This window comes from Lithobates pipiens, unplaced genomic scaffold (assembly GCF_037356315.1).
Source record: "Lithobates pipiens isolate NorthernLeopardFrog02 unplaced genomic scaffold, aLitPip1_a1.2 Scaffold_18, whole genome shotgun sequence".
NCBI classification, from domain to species: Eukaryota; Metazoa; Chordata; class Amphibia; order Anura; family Ranidae; genus Lithobates; species Lithobates pipiens.
Window position 1 is genome coordinate 543,072,391 of NW_027507758.1, and position 18,037 is coordinate 543,090,427.

The following is an 18,037-nucleotide window of genomic DNA, read 5'->3' on the forward strand; positions in this document are numbered from 1 at the left end:
AGCTTTGAACGACACCCCCTCTTTACATTCTTGCTTAATGACATGCAAATATACACGCCTCTACTCCATAGACGTGAGCCTTTCTCAACCACTCCCACATTTAGCCACATGACACACACATTGAGTGATTGGTTTAGTCTTTCCTGTGTCATTATACGTCATGACACTTCAGATTATTTGATCTGAACTTTATAAAACTGATCATCACGTATGAATTATCACCATGGTTACTTATGCACATCTCCAGGTTACACACTGCTGGTACAACAAGTAAGAGACATCTAAATTACATAATGATAGATCTCTATTAGACATTATCACTGAGAATTTTACAGCTCCATTTATGATATAATATAAACAAATTAGTTCGTTCTTGGGATAGTATAATACAGCTTATGTATAAGTGACAGTGCATGTCTGATTTTTTGTACTAGAATTGGATGTGTTCTCTGTATGCGCTCTGTATGTGCATTGGGGCTGTCTGCAATTTATAAGTCTGATGAGGCTGTGAATAATGCAAATGTAAACTGGCAGTTTCTGGTAAAGGCATAATGTAATTTATGTATAACTAACAACGCAGGTCTGATCTTTATGTATTAGTGCTTGATGTGTTCTCTGCATATGCTTTATAAGTGAATTGAATCATCCTGCATCTATATATCTGATTAGGCTATGAACAATGTAATCTATTTAGTGCTATCCACGCGCGAGCATGGTGGCTTACTTTTTACTTATTTTCTAGATTTCATTGTCATCAATACCTATCTAACAGTTTGTATGAGTGATATTCTTAGATGTTATTTGTATTTGCTTATAGTCTGAATTAGTATACTCTGATTTGACTAAATTGTACACTGTAACTTTAAGAGGCTGTCTGAGATTGGATTTCCCGCCTCCTGTTAGGCGGAACCTCTCTCTCATTCTCTATATATTTGTCAGCAATGTGGTGGGTTCCAACATGCCCCAGTTGAAGACACATATGTCGAAACGCGTCGGGCGAGCTGTTGGTACCCCACATTGCTTTTAAGTTCATTTTGTTTTTTTATGTGATCACCAAGTCATTCATTACCTTTTGACTTCAATAAACCAACGTTTTTATATCGTTTGACCCGCACCATGTGGAGCCTTTTTTTCTTTTTTTCCATTTCTTTGGTTTAAAACTTCACAAACACCCCCCTCCCCATTCGGGGGAGGTTGGAGTATTGGTACAACGGGCTGCGTCTGAGCTTGATTACTTTGGCCTTTGACGTTCCATCTGAAAGGATCCACCATTGAGCCTACAACCGCCCGGAGCTCCTCCACCAGCTCAACTGACCTCTCTCCCCACACTCCTTGGTCCCAGATTGTGACCTCAAGCCTTCTAGACTCAACCGTCATATGACTGTGTGAGTCCAACTGTTCCGGTAAGAAGTATTTATCTACTTTTCACTGATGCTTACAATCAAGTTTACCCGCATGAACACATTCGTCCAGTATACCATTTTCTTTCTCTGTGACGGTTTGGTCACTCCTATGCCATCAACATAGTGGAATGAGTGCCTAATGTTGGACTCTTATCTCTAGGCATTTAGTTCTGTGCGATTTTTGTTTTATCATTATTATTTTTATAATTTATGTTGATTACATTTATTATTATTGAAGCGCTACACTGTTTTTATTATTTTACCTGTTGAACTTTGTTTGTTTTTGGTGTTGGCTGCTGTTGTGGCCGTTGTGGCCATCTTTTCACAAACTATAGCGCAGTGTTTTCCCTCTTTATATTCGATTTTTATCAGGATTGCGACATTATGGCGGACACATCAGACACATTTTTGGGACCATTGGCATTTATACAGCGATCAGTGCTATAAAAATGCAATGATAACTGTAAAAATGTCACTGGCAAGGAAGGGGTTAACACTAGGGGGCGATCAAGGGTTAATTGTGTTCCCTGGGAGGTGATTCTAACTGAAGGGGGAGGAGACTGACTAGCTAATAGGAACACACAATCTGTCACTCCTATCAGTACAGAACAGGGATTTGTGTGTTTACACACACACTTCCGTGTTCTGTCTTTGGTGCTTGCTCATGGCCGGCGGTCATCGCCACCGTTGGCCACGAGCAATGGCACCCCTGCTGTCCAGTGGGCCTGTGCACACGTCTGCTATCCCGATCCTGTGAGCGGACATATAGCTACCACGGTTCGCAGGGTCGTGCCGTCCTACTGCAGTAAAATGAAGGTGGCTGGTCGGCAATCGGTTAAAGGAAGTTTAACAAAAAAAACAGACTTATTTGCCGGATCACCAAGTGAAAAAAAAAAGGGGGGGGAGGGAGCCTAAAAAAAGGAAAACTAATGTAGACACCACATCTAAGGACTGGTAAGCTGCAATATATTACATTTTTGTTTTGGGGAAAATTCTATTCAAATTTGCATTTAAATTAAAATGGAACCTTCTATTGTTCTCAGCCTCCACCAAATCTCCAAAATCCTTTTAATCTTTTTCTGCTAATACTGTTAGGCTCAGTTCACACCTATGCAGTTTGCTTTTGATTTTTTTCTGCAGAGCGCTTTGCATTTTTGCACATGTGTTTTTCCCATGTTTTTTGATGCATTTTGCATTTTTGATGCTTTTTTTTTTTTTTCTAATTTGGACAATTTGTTGTTGGGCAGATTAAAAATAATGCAAAATGCCAATTGCAGAAAAAAACGCACTACGTGGTTTTCTGCAGCTTCTCCATTGAAGTCTGTTGAACCAAAAATGCACCGTTTTGCTTTAAAAAAAAAAAGTCCCTGAACCTTTCCAAAAATGCAGCAGCTGAAAAAAAAAAAAAGCATAGATGTGAACGTGTCCCATAGGAAACCATGTTAAATAGACTGTAGTGCATTTCTGCAAAAAGCAATAAAAAACGCATAGGTGTGAACCGAGCCCTAGAGGGTGGCTATATTTGTTCTACATGCTCCCACTGTGTAGGAATGTTGCCACCCTCTCTTGCTTGCTGAGCTGGACTATAGACTATGAGATTTGTAGTGTGCATAGAGCAGTGCACGACCGCAACTAAAATTCCGAACAAACGATGTAAGGGAAAAGCGGAGAGAGGTTCAGGAGCTCATGGAGGATGTTACAAGGAGGCAGAAAAAAACATTAAGAAATTATTTCATGAAGAATAGATTACAGGAGCAATAAGCAGCGGATGTGTATGCATTATATTTGGACAAGGAAATAATTTACAGTGCATTGAAAAAGTATTCATACCCTTTGAAATTTTCCACATTTTGTCATGTTACAACCAAAAATGTAAATGTATTTTATTGGGGTTTTATTTATGATAGAACAATACAAAGAGGCACATAATTGTGAAGTGGAAGGAAAATTATAAATGATTCTCAAAATGTTTTACAAATAAATATCTGAAAAGTGTGGCGTGCATTTGTATTCATCCCCCTTTACGCTCATACCCCTAACTAAAATCTAGTGGAACCAATTGTTTCCAGAAATCACCTAATTAGTAAATGGAGTCAATCTGTGTGTAATTTAATCTCAGTATAAATACAGCTGTTCTGTGAAGCCCTAAGAGGTTTGGAGAGAACCTTGGTGAACAAACAGCATCATGAAGGCCAAGGAACACACCAGACAGGTCAGGGATAAATTTGAAAGCAGGGTTAGGTTATAAAAAAAATATCCCAAACTTTGAACATCTCACTAAGCACTGTACAATCCATCATCTGAAAATGGAAAGAGTATGGCACAACTGCAAACCTGCCAAGACATGGCCGTCCACCTAAACTGACCGGCCAGACAAGGAGAGCATTAATCATAGAAACAGCCAAGAGGCCCATGGTAACTCTGGAGGAGCTGCAGAGAACCACAGCTCAGGTGGGAGAATCTGTCCATAGGACAACCAAATCTGGCCTTTATGGAAGAGTGTCAAGAAGAAAGCCATTGTTGAAAGAAAGCCATAAAAAGTCCAATTTTCAGTTTGTGAGAAGCCATGTGGGGGACACAGCAAATGTGTGCAAGAAGGTGCTCTGGTAAGGTGAGACCAAAATGTAACTTTTTGGCCTAAAAGCAAAACTACCACTGCACATCACCCTCACCACACCATCCCCACTGTGAAATATGGCGGTGACAGCATCATGTTGTGGGGATGTTTTTTTTCAAAAGGGACAGGAAATCTGGTCAGAGTTGATGGGAAGATGGATGGAGTCAAATACAGGGCAATCTTATGCCGCGTACACACGACAGGACTTAAGTCCGGCAGACTTTCGATGGAGTTCCGACGGAGTTCTGACAGAGTTCTGACAGAGTTCTGACGGACTTTCCGAATGAACGGACTTGGCCACACACAATCACACCAAACTTCGACGGATCCGAACGTGATGACGTATGACTGGACTAGAATAAGGAAGTTCATAGCCAGTAGCCAATAGCTGCCCTAGCGTCAGTTCTAGTCCGTCAGACTAGCACACACACGAGCAGATTTCTGGGTCCGGCAGAGTTCTGGCGGAAAAATTTGAAGCATGTTCCATTTCTAAAGTCAGTCAGACTTTTGTGAATCAAAAGTCCGTTGCAGCCCACACACGATCGAATAGTCTGCCGGAATTGTTCCGTCGGACCTTTGATGTTGAAAAGTCCGCTCGTGTGTACGCGGCATTAGAAACAAAACCTGTTAGTCTGCAAAAGACTTGAGACTGGGTGGAGGTTCACCTTCCAGCAAGACAACGACCCTAAACATACAGCCAGCACTACAATGGAATGGTTTGGATCAAAGCATATTCATGTGTTAGAAAAGCCCAGTCAAAGTCCAGACCTAAATCCAATTGAGAATCTGTGGCAAGACTTGAAATTTGCTGTCCACAGATGTTCTCCACCCAATCTGACAGAGCTTTAGTTATTTTGCAAAGAAGAATGGGCAAAAATGTCACTCTCTAGATGTGCAAAGCTGGTAGAGACATCCCCAAAAAGACTTGCAGCTGTAATTGCAGTGAAAGGTGGTTCTAAAACGTATTCACACAGGGGGGCTGAATACAAATGCACACCACACTTTTCACATATTTATTTGTAAAAAATGTTGAAAATCATTTATCATTTATTTTCCACTTCACAATTATGTGCCACTTTGTGTTAGTCTATCACATCAAATCCCAATAAAATACATTTAAGATTTTGGTTGTAACATGGCAAAATGTGGAAAATTTCAAGGGGTATGAATACTTTTTCAAGACACTGTAGTGTCACTTTAAGCTGGCCATGCAGTAGATATGGACGCTACACAAGGGTGTTATACACTGTGAATGGATGAATCTCCCATTAGGTCTATCATATTTTGACAGCCGACCCTACCAGCTGTCAAAATACCCAAACAGTGTCTTCATCTGACTGGAGGTAAGCGCTGTTTGTCTGACAATTTTCCATCTGGCTCCTTCGATGTTGGGTAGCAGAGCAGCGACAGGGCCACTCACTGAGCGAATTTCATCTGGTTCATCGGAAAATTTTCTGTGTATAGCCAGGCTGACACAACAACTTCAACTTTCAATACACACAGCAAGCTGCCCAACTTCAAGTATAAAGATAGCCCTGTGCTGGACCCAGTCTTTCTACACAGACATTATCCTGAGGTATCTGGACTCCGTCACATGAAGCGTTGTCTTCCCAAGTTATATGCCCCTTCATTTTCTAAAAAACACGGCTGACGTCTCTCCATCGTTTTCCTTTTAGTCAGATCATTTAATGCCGCTGAGATGTAGTGCGCTTATTTCTTTCCTATAAACGTTTTATTTCACTGCACATAGTCTAACGCGTCATTTTTGAGTGTGTACAACAAAGAACATCTCCACACTCTCAGGTAAACATCGGGCTCAGGGTACTAACCACAGTTTTGGAAATCCATGAAGAAATGTTTATGAAATAATGAGGAAAATGTCACTGCTTCAGTTTCAAATAACCAGACTGAATGGCAATTACGAAAGAACATGAGGTATAGTGTATACATTTACTTCACCGGGGGAGCCATCTTTGTTGCTTAGTTGCGGAATCTGTGTATGGCAAAACAAACTAAAAACTACCAACTTTTACAGTGAACAGCCACCCGCCCATACAATGGGCTGAGCAGTCTATTAATTGACCCATTCTCTTTTCTTCTATTACCTTATAATGGAAGCCCTGTAGATAACCTGCATATGTTGTGAAAGTATGAAGACTTTTTATTTTAATCTGTGTACTTATGTAACATCTAGGGCTCATTCACACGAGGAACCTTACTGTGGGCTGCGTTTTCCCGGCATGGAGTTGTACAGGTGTTGCGGGCATCCCTTTGCCAGCCTCCCATTCATTTCTACTGGGACACATGGCTGTACGGTTACAGCCACTGTGTCCTAATATGATTGCGGGTGAGTGTGGGTCCCCGAACACATACAGGGTAAGCACACACTCATGCACATGCCCTATTAGGGCACAACAGCAGCAACACCTGTGCATCCTCGTGCTAGGAAAACACAGACTGCATGAAGCCCATGGTAAAGCACCCTGTGTAAACGACCTCTGATGCCGTGTACACACGATCAGACTATCCGGCGGACTTAGTCCAGCGGACAACCTGCCGGACTTTGCAACGGAGGTCCGCCGAACGAGCGGACCTGCCCACACACGACCGGACATTTCCAGAGGACTAGGTCAGGTGGACAATCCACCGGACTATGGCGGGAGTAAATGAAGGGACTTGCCCACACACGGAGTAAAGTCCGTTAATTTTGAACGTGGCTCCAGGTAGATGGAACTAGCGAAAGAAGTCAATGTCGCCGCCTCCATCGGCGAGATTGACACCTCGCGAGCCTTGTCACCTGGTATGGATTTAAAGAGTCCCCCCAAAGTCCATACCAGACCCATATCCGAGCACGCAGCCCGGCCGGTCAGGAAAGCGGGTGGGGACAAGCGAGCACCCCCCCCCCCCCTCCTGAGCCGTACCAGGCCGCCTGCCCTCAACATGGGGGGGTGCTTTGGGGAAGGGGGGCCCTGCGGCCCCTCTACCCCAAAGTACCGTGTTCCCATGTTGATGAGGACAAGGGCCTCTTCCTGACAAGCCTGGCCGTTGGTTGTCGGGGTCTGCGGGCGGGGGGCTTATCAGAATCCAGGAGCCCCCTTTAATAAGGGGGCCCCTAGATTCCGGCCCCCTACCCTATGTGAATGAGTATGGGGTACGATGTACCCCTACCCATTCACCTAGGGAAAAAAGTGTACATAAAAAAAACACAGGTTTTTAAAGTTCTTTATTAGACAGCTCCGGGGGTCTTCTTCCGTCTTCAGGGGTCTTCTCGCCGGACTCCTCCACTATCTTCTGCTGTTTTCCTAGCTCTTTTACTAGTGGAGGAGCTTTCTCCTTCGTCGCCGCCGCCACCATCCGGGGGTATTCTTCTGACTTCGGGGGTCTTGTCCCGCCCTTCGGTTCTTCTTGCCAGGCCTCCGCTTTCTTCTTCCAGCTCTTTTACTAGCGTTGGCCCGGTCTTGTCGCGTTTGAGTCAAGACTTCTTTCTAAGTCCGCCAGACTTTTGGGAACAAAAAGTCTGCTGGAGCCCACACACGGGGGGATTAGCCAAGTCCGCCGGATAATCTGATCATGTGTACGTGGCATTAGGGCTCATTCAACCCCAATGCCTTGCTGATGCTGCGTAGTTCCACCACAAGACATTTCCTATAACACTACTGATGTGCGCTAAACAGTAAGTACTGCATGCAGTACATTTTTTCAGAGCAGCAGGCTGCAATGCATACCACTGCAATGCAATATCTCTGTAGTAAAAAGAACTGTATTGAAATGTGTGATGTAGTGGGATTGGCACATATGCACTATGCCCCCCCAGTGCACACCAGAAGCCAAGTGTTCAGCATGGATTGCTGGTGTGAATGAGCCGGAAAAGCCCAATTATAGGGGAAAGAAAATGCACCCTTGCTGTAGGGACTACCCCCCGCCCACTGCAAGGGTTACATGCTTTTTATGTTGAGGGGTGCACATTGAAGGCTCTATAATTTACCTTACACTGTTTCTGACTCTGGACTGTGGGCAGAGCATTGGCGTCATAATATACAATACACAGCTATTAACCCTGTATTGTACAGGAGGAGGCTGGAGGTGTGATCAGAGCAGGCCAGGAGTAAGGTAAGTATTTACTCCCTTTCTGTGCACCCCTGGACATAAAAAGCATTTAACCTATGCAGTGCAGGGTGTCCCCATTGTAAGGGTGATTTTTTTTTCCTTGACTTAGGCTTTAGGTTACTAGCCAAGATAGCATGTCGCAGATGAAACTGATTATTTTGGAAATATTTTTTTTCCATCTATGGACAACTAGCTAAATACAATTATATTAGCTCCAGTTTTCTAGACACACTGCCATAAAGGTTAAAAGAAAATTAGAGGTTTCATTAAAACAGAAATCTTATACTAGCCTGAATGGATGCAGTATAATTCCGAGGCTGCATCTGTCCCCCACGGGCTCTAAAACCGATAACTGAGCAATAAAACACTGCTCAGCACTTGGTCTTCAGCCTGCAGAGAGCTGGTGACTCTCAGTCACTGGTTCTCTGTTCTGCACCTCCAGCGCTCACTGGAGCACTGGGCTGCGGTTGGCTCAGCCTCTCAGCAGCTCGCTGAGAGGCTGAGCCAGCTGCCGGTCCAGGCATCTAGGTGGATCCTGACTGTCAGGATCTTTCCTGAACCTGGACCGGTTGAGTGATGTCAGCTGACAATGGGCTTTAGCCTGCTGTCAGCTGAAAATGGATCACAGGAGTAAGGAACAGACTGTACCCTGTGATCCATAGGAGAAAGACAGCCAAACAAGCTTTGATTATATATCTTTAAATCCCAATCCATTTATTTATTTCACTGTATCTTGTTGGGTAGAATTTCCTTGACTTCCTGTCCTGGACAAATATCTTTAAACTAAGGAGAATTGTCCTGTTAGACAGTTGTCACAGGAACCGGTTTCCCTCCTGAAAAATGTGCACTCACCCAGTGTTCTGTTCATAGCTGTAAAATTTCTTATCCCTTTCTTTCTCAGGGACTAGGGTCTCCAGGACCAAATCTGTACAAATCTACCCAGTGGAGATGCAGAGAACACTGAAGGAAAAAAAGGATGCATATTGTTTCAAAATTTGTTTTCAGTCTTTTCAAATCTGCAACTTTCAGCCCTTATTCACACCAGCGGATGTGTGTTATCTTTTTAAACTTTATTTAATGTATAACTAAAGACACAACATGTATTATTTAGGTTTGGATAACGTAGAGAGGGATTAAAACCCCTGTCAGTTTTTTATTGTGATCTGTGCACAGTTATGCCACGTACACACGATCAAATTGTCCGGCGACTTAGTCCGCCGAAATGCATTTCACTGGACAATTCGATCGTGTGTGGGCTTCAGCGGACTTTTCCAGAGTAAAGTCCGGCGGACTTAGAAAGTATTTTTGCAGTCCAATCTTTCCGCCGGACTTGGGTTTCAGCGGACAATACGTTCGTCAGTATGCTAGTCCGGCGGACTAAGAATGACGCATGCTCAGAAGCAAGTACGAAAAAGGAAGCTATTGGCTACTGGCTATTGAACTTCCTTTTTCTAGTCCCGTCGTACTTGCTGTAAGTCATCGTGCTAGCAAACGCCAGACCTTCTGTGTGTCCGTGTGTGGCCAAGTCCGTTCGGTAGAAAGTCCGCCGGACTATCCGCCGGATTGTTTGCCGGACTAAGTAGGCCGGACAATTCACTCGTGTGTACAGGCCATTAGGCTCCTTTCACACGGGACGGATCCGTAATGATCCGCCCCGTGATGATCCGCTTGCTCAGCGGGGATCGCACTGTTTACCCCTGCTGAGCCGGTGGATGACAGGGTGGTCCCTGCACACTGTGCAGGAACCACCCTGTCAGATCTCCACTCTCCTCTATGGGGGATCGGATGAACACAGACCGTCTGTCCGTGTTCATCCAATCTGCTCTGCAGAATCAGACCATAGCAGAGATGGACGATATCGGGTGTCTGCAGATGTTCATCCGCAGACACCCGCTATCCCATAGGAATGCATGTATGTCTGTATTTCATCCGCAAACAGATGGATGAAATACGGACATGCGGCCCGCATGTGTGAAAGGGGCCTAAAGGTGATTCACCATCTCTATTTATCCAGGTGACTTTTATCACCAAGACTGAAAGAATTTCCCAAATTTTGGGTTGTCACCAGAACAGAGAGTAGAGGGGAAATTTTCCCAAGGGATCACTAGCTCTGGTGACCCTGGTGCTAATCTGGGATTTTCTCTCAGTTCCTGCAGCAGCTATGAGATGGGAAGTGTGGTAAAATGTCCCCAGTGAGACACAGATGGCAAAAAAAAAAAAAGAAAAAAAAAAGACTCAATCAAATTAAAAGTTTTGGCTTTAGTTCTACTTTAAAATGAACAAAAATACACTACATTCAAATTTCTGCAGAATATCCTATTAAATTGTAAGCTCCTATGAGCAGGGCCCTCTTAACCCACTTGTATTTGATTGTATTGTGACTGTACGGTCTCTCTTCTATATTGTAAAGCTCTGCATAAACTGTTGGCGCTATATAAATCCTGTATAATAATATTAATAACAGCATGTTGCAGCACATTACTGATATTGTAGCATGTTTTTGTGTGTTGAAAAAAAAAATCTAGCATTGTACACCAACTCACTTGTATGGTGTAAAAATGTATGTAGATTGTAAGCTTGAGGGCAGGGGTTGATGTGAATGATCAAAACAAAAAGCGCACCATAAATTATGAGAACCATTGCTTTCTCAGTGTGCTTGCGGTAAGCCTGGGTTGATTAATGCAGGTCAATCAACCTATGAACAATACCTCAGTTAAAGAATACCTGGTAATCCAGCCATAAAGGCCTTAGCTCAGGCACTTCCTGTTATGGGGTGACGACTTTTTTCCAACTGTACTTCAGAGTTGTCACCATGTCACATGCACCCCTAGTGAAGACTGCAAGCAGCTGTGCTGACACACATTGCTATGGTTTACAATTGTCACTATCAGTAAATCAGCCCAGTATAGGGATGTGCAGCCGACACTAGAGCTCGTGCACATAGACAGGAAGTGGTGGAAGCAGCCTAAAGGCTGGAGGAGATCAGTAGCACTGAAAACAGCATTTTATGGAAAAAAACATGGCAACAGTGTTTTAGCAAACTAAATGTCATCAAGTTAAGGTTTTGGATCTATTTTAAAAAGACTCCAGTTTCCTTGTAATTATCTAGCAGTCCATTTCTCACTGCCTGTTGCTTGTTTGCAGGTGAAGTCACCAGTACAATGCTTCCTGAGAGGAGTGCCAGTGGTAGGCTTTGATGTACTGTTTTGCCCATAACGGCATAATTTGTGTTTAGTTTTTAGCAAATTAAAGATGAAGTGTATATTATGACTGAGGTTACTTGTGGAACTGTATGTAATTTCTTCCAAATCAGTGTAGACAGGATCAGTATTTTAAACAGGGCTTGCAACAAGAAACACTGACTTGCCCTAAAGCAATCGTCAGAAAATGGTCAAGCCTTGTCAAGTAAAACACAAGATCGTCGCATACTTAACGTCTGCTTCAAACGATGTTCCTGTGTAGAGATAGCAGCCCAACTAATGTTTTTTTACAATTACACGTTTCCACTTTTAATCATAAAAAGCAGTAAGCAGACTCAGACTTTTCACTGGGGACTTACATGTTGGTCACAGATGGCATCTAGGCTTTTCCCGGTTTTCAGTGAAATCTAAGATAGAATTTGAAGTAACGCAGCTTTTTTTTTTTTTTTCTTGTTCTCTGGGTGGGTCACTTTTTAACCAGATGACCACTGCCATTTAGTGGGGAACTCCTACCTCACTTCCTGCCCCACAGAACTAGCAGAGATCCACAGCATGTTTGTGTATGCATGGGGCATCTGGCTCATGTGCATACACGCAACGGGCATCTCTGCCAAGTCCCGTAGATTCTTTGCATGGCTGTGCACTACTGCAGAGAGAAGATTCAATGAATAACTGCCAGGATAGGTAAGTATAAAGTCTCTTCTAGGAATTTTTTTCGAATTTATATTTCACCGACAGAGTCCTTTTATTCTAAAACTTGGCTGTTTAAAAAGGGATTAATCAGCACAGTTTAAAGTGGTAAAGCAAAGGTCAAATATATACTTTAATCATTAAATTCTTGATTAGAACTAGCACTGCACTGACCTAGTTCTTGGGTACCTTCTGTTCTTATAGGCTCAGATGAGCCTATTATGAGTAATTTAACTTCTTAAAAGGCATTTAATACTAACACTTGCTACTGATCACTGAATTACATCCATAATGTCATCAGGAACCCAGATATAGAAGCAGGAACCACCTCTTCAATGGCATGTTCATGGCAGCCACATGGGAAAAATTCATAGAAAAGTGGGTCTAGAAAAAAACAGCAGTGTCAGAATAAGCCATATGCCACGTACACACGAGCGGATTGTATGGCGTACTTAGTCCGTCATACAATCCGACAGACAATCTGTCGTAGTTTCCACTGAACGAACTTGACCACATACGGATACACAAACAGTCCGTCGAAAGCTTGCGCGATGACGTGTACAGCACGTACGACGTGACTAGAAATAGGAAGTCCAAGACACAGCAAAGCACCCTTCCGCCGTGTAAATCCTTTCTGGGCATGCGCCATTCTTAGTCCGTCGAACTAGCCTACTGACGAGCGGATTGTCCGCTGAAACCAAAGTACGACGGACAGAATTTCGAAAAAAACAAAATTCTTAGTACTCCGGACTGCACACTGAAAAAGTCCGCTGAAGCCCACACACGAGCGGATTGTCCGCTGAAATGTGTTTCGACGGACTAAGTACGCCATACAATCCGCTCGTGTGTACGCGGCAATATCATTCACAAATTGTTTGCTTCTCTGTTTAAAAGATAAGGCTTGCCCCAATTACACTCACTCTACAACTGGGCGAAGTGACACCCAAAACCTGTTACTGGAAACTGAACAAGCCTTTATACAAGATGGTCCTCTTCAAAATAAGGTCAGAGTGTAAGCAGCTCCTGCTAAAAAATGACAATCCAGACATAGTAACTTTATCCTATGGAAAACCCAAAAATGAGTCATAAGAAGGATACTAAAAGTAAAAGGATTGGCCTTAGAAAAGAAACAACCCTCCTAATTTGCAAAGACCATACAACGTATACATGCCCTAGAGACGATCTAAAAAAAAGTCTCAAGCGCCCATACACGAAACAGAACTTAAAACTCTGAGAGACAAGCTCAACTCACTAATGATCTACAAAGCAAAGGCCCAATAATCAAACAAAGAAGATATGACTCTAAAAATGTTTATTGCCATCATAGACTGAGGCAATAGGTGTATTTTAAATATTAGAAAAGAGACAGAATATTAACCAAAAATCCAGAAAAAACCCATGATACAAATGTTATAAGCGAAGTTGCAGTTCAGGGAGTAAAATAAGTATTTGATCCCCTACCAACCAACAATAATTCTGGCTCCCACAGACTGGCTGCAGTATGTGCTCATGTGGTACACAGATTAGTCCTGTCAATTTAAGAAAGCAATCCTAACGACAACTTGTTATGTGTATAAAGGACACATGTCCACAGAATCTCTTTCTTCCATTCAAACCTAACCATCATGGGCAAGACCAAAGAGCTATAAAAAAGGACATCAGGGACAAAAATGAAGACCTGCACAAGGCTGGATTGGGCTACAAGACCATCAGCAAGAAGCTTGGTGAGAAGGAGACAAATGTTGGAGTAATGATTTGCAAATGTACCCAAAATAACCATCAATGCTCCCCCCCCCCCCCCAAGGCTGGAGCTCCATGCAAGATTTTGGCTCATGAAGCAAGGATGATCATGAGAAAAGTGGGGGGATCAGCCCAGAACTACACGGGAGGAGCTTGTAAATTATCTCAAGGCCGTTTGGGACCCCAGTCACCAAACAAACTATTGGTAACACAATACACCGCCATGGATAGAAAACCTGCTGCTCCTGCAAGGTACCCATCCTTAGAAGGCACATGTACAAATCCATCTTAAATTTCCCAATGAACATCTAAATGATTCGGAGAAGGAATGGGAGAAGGTGTTGTGGTCAGATGAGACCAAAATTGAGCTCTTTGGTATTAACTTGACTCGCCATGTTTGAAGGAAGAAAATGCTGACTATGACCCCAAGAACACCATCCCTACAGCCAAGAATGGAGGTGGAAACATTATGCTTTGGGGCTGTTTCTCTGCTAAAGGTAGATGCTGACTTTGCCACATTGAGGGGCCAATGGATGGGGCTAAATAATGGATTTCAAGCAGGAACAACATGCCGCCATTGAGTTCTTGATGAAGGAAGGTTGCAGGCTGTCGGACATCCACAGATAGCTACAGAATGTGTACTTAGATGACACCATTGACAAGAGAAAAGTCTTGTCATTGTTGACTCGTCAATAGTGTCATCTCTATAAACATTCTTCTGTTGGACAGGCTCTCATACAGACTTCAGACAATGTTCCTGGATAAGAATGTGAAAATTATTCTCTTCGAAGAGGGAAATTACTTCTGGACCATTTTTGCAAGTCACACTTTAAAGGTAAATGGATAATGATTTTGAACATATTTACATTCTAATATGAAGAAGATTTGTTTTTGCTTGATAAATATAAAATATTGCATATTGTTAGCGTGTATTAGTTATAACCAGGAGGTGGACCTATAAGCTCCTTTCCACATGTTTTCCTCTGCCTCTTCTTCTCCTCTGTAGTTAACACAGCTAAATTGCTCAATCTGAAATGTACACACATATGTAAATACTTCGTAGCAGTGATTTCTTCCTTATCAAATGACTCTTGCCAGTGTTTCATTTACACAAAAAGAACCTCTAGACAGGCAGTCTCTGTCTCTTTACATAACACATAGTGCTCTAGAAATACAAATATGAATTGTCTAAGCCCTTGTACACACGGTTGGAGATTCCGACAACCAAATCCGTCGGATTTTGTCCGACGGACCTTGTCAGAAACTGTTGCATACACACGGTCGGACAAAGTTGTCGGAAAATCCGATCTTTCAGAACGTGATGACATCATTTCGTTACGATGGGACTACGTTTAGGCTAGTAGCCAATAGCTTTGATGTAGGAATTTGATCTGAGCATGCCTGGCACTTTGTCCGATCGGAATTCTCTACACATGATCGGAGTATGTCCGATCGGAGCATTTTGTCTGAAAATATTTCTGGCAAGTTGGAAAATTTGGTCCGACGGATATTCCGACGGAAACAGTCCGATGCAGACCACACACAGTCGGAATATCCTACAAAACGCTCCGATCGGACACATTCCGTCGGAATCTCCGATCGCGTGTACAAGGGCTAAGAGGGAATATCGCTGACCTTATAGGGAAATCCTTTTATTAGATGGGTAAATTGACAAGGGTTAAATGCTTGTTTTGCCTAGAGTTAGATGAATAGGGTGTAATACTTACCTTATTTCTCACTCCAGTCATGTCCCTTCAGTGGAGCAACCTGTCCCCTGCAGCCTCTTCTCTAAGGATTTCCTGTCTGCGGTCACACTCCTCCGCATAAAAGCAGGGTCAACAACCTTGCACTCTAGATGATCTGCCTGCACCACCTTAACCCTTGTGAGTGTCTCTTTTTAATACTTGTGTTTTTATACATCTTATTGTTACACTTAGATGGCAGCGCCTTCTCCTTCAGTTTTCAATTAAAGTTCACAGAGGCTATCAATACCCTCATTGAAGTAGAGCCGCAGCCATTCTTCCACATTGTCTTTTATCTCATGTGCTGACATTCTAGCTACAATGGGTCCAAGACCCACTCTCTGTTTGCGCTAAGGGATTTTTATCTATTTTTCTTTTTTATAACATGACAGTGGCCATCTTCTGTTGCCTTATAGGTTATTGACTCCTAGCAATTCAGGCTTGTGTATTACATTTAGTATATTCATTATATTGTGGGCTTCACCCAACGCAAAAGACAAACAGACAATAAATACCTTACCATCAGACATGTCCATTCCTGGTGGCGGTGAACAGTGACCAGCATGGCTAATGGCCCACACAGGGTATTTCTTGTTATAACCGCAATACAGGGACTGCATGAATGTTCTGTAAAATCCTACAATTCCAGGGTTACCTAAAAACGAGTAAAATAAATTTAGTTATCACTTTTCAACTTAACTAGTAAAAATGTTGTATGGAAAAGAGGGGCTGTTGTTCTATCAAAAGGACATGTAGGAGTCTAAAGCACTGCAGAAATACTGGTTACAGGAACATAAATGGTTTCAACAAAAACACAGAATCCAGTTATTGACATCTTATGCAGTTAATTTTATTTCAAAATTGTTTTCAAACTTATTTACACGTGCAGCTGATCATTTTGCCATGAGGATCCTTGTTTTGTCCTTTGCTGTAAGAGGGCGACAATGTTCTATGCATTGCTCCCAATTGTGCTACTGCTATATTGCCCTGTCACTTGCTCCCCTAGTGAGAATACAAGCTGCCGTACAAAATACATTATGCAGGCATGGTTCACCGCTGTCACTGTCAAGAAGCTGGTCCTGAGCGAACATCTGCAGCCAGTGCTGGCGCAAGTGCATGTAGAAAGCAAGCGGATGCAAAGAGAATGAAAGAGATCAGCAGTACTGAGATACAATAAAAGCATGAAATAGGTGAAAAGAAAACAACAAGGCAATTGTTTGAAACAGTGATTTAGGATATTAGGGTGTCTATTTAAAAATGTTTTCACCCCCTAAATTCTTACAACCTTCACCCAAGATTCACAATTTTTTTTTTCATTGTATTAAAGCGGAAAATAAATTAATCATGGTTGAAGAACTTTAAAGCCCCATACACACTATCAGACTTTCTGCTGAGTTTTTCCTTCAGATTTACCAAAACCATATAATATGAGGTCAAACCTTAGGAGTTTCAATGTGTATGCAATCAGGCAGGCCCTTGCACTACATGGTTTTGGTAAATCTGAAAACAAAAACCAGCAGAAAATCCAATAGTGTGTATGGGGCTTAAGGATCCTGTATGAAAACCTTTACAAAATAGATCCCTAAATGTCATCTAGTTGGAGTTTAGATTTACTTTAAAGTGTTACTAAGCCCAGTAATATGAAAATAGTCCACCCCCCCACAGTGCCCACAGCTTAGAAATCTTCTTTTTACATTACAATATTGCCACTATATACCTTTTTGGATGATCCGTACACCACGGTCAGTGATAAACTGCAGTTTCTCTAGTGCTGAGAGTTCAGGTAGGAGGAGATTTCCACTGCAGCCTGTATACACGCCCACACGTGTGATGTCAATATCATGTGACCTGGCTATCTCAGAGAACAAATACTGGTTCTCTCCAGCATAAAAGACACAACTGAGCATGTGCAGGTTGGCTACCCTGCTTGTGTTAGCTGGCCTTCCCCAGATAGATACATATGCATGCATACAGGATAAAACAGCCTTTTTACACAATGCAGAGGATTAACCCCTTGAGTTCCACAGTGAGTATAACAAGCATGCTATGCTGCATATACAGACTGATTTTACTGTTGTGGGTTTAGTAACACTTTAACTTTTTCAAGGATCATTCTAACCAGAGCTGATATTTCGGTATTGGATATATAACTGCAGTTGGATCAATTCATTATTTTTTTTAATCCTGCTTATAGCAAAAAGAAAATAAATACCAAATTAACATACACCCCCTTTAACCCTGGGGCAACTCTAGCTTGGAAAATTGTGCTGTGCCTGCCTCACTGACAACTCCTCAACTAATGTCACCAATACTGTCAGTAGCACCAAGAACCAATGTCTACCAGCCCCAGTGATTTGTACAAGACCCTCACAACAAGCAGAGAACTATGCCTCAATTAAGATTTCTAGCGATCCACTGACTGTAGCGATGATTATTCACAAGCTCATATTGTGCAAAATACAGCTGGCTGCAGATGGAAAGCTACTTAAAAAAAAATACCTTAGAAGATGGCATGCATAGTACAAATATACTGAAAGT

At 42.5% G+C, this 18,037-nt stretch overlaps 1 protein-coding gene across 1 annotated transcript in view; it reads right to left on the reverse strand.

Moving 5' to 3' along the window:
• The window catches only part of LDAH (lipid droplet associated hydrolase), a 351,093-nt gene that overhangs the window by 229,195 nt on the left and 103,861 nt on the right, over nt 1-18,037 (reverse strand). The window contains exon 3 of the mRNA XM_077488850.1: nt 16,020-16,154. Coding sequence (XP_077344976.1) covers nt 16,020-16,154 — 135 coding nt within the window. The remainder of the gene's footprint in view (nt 1-16,019; nt 16,155-18,037) is intronic.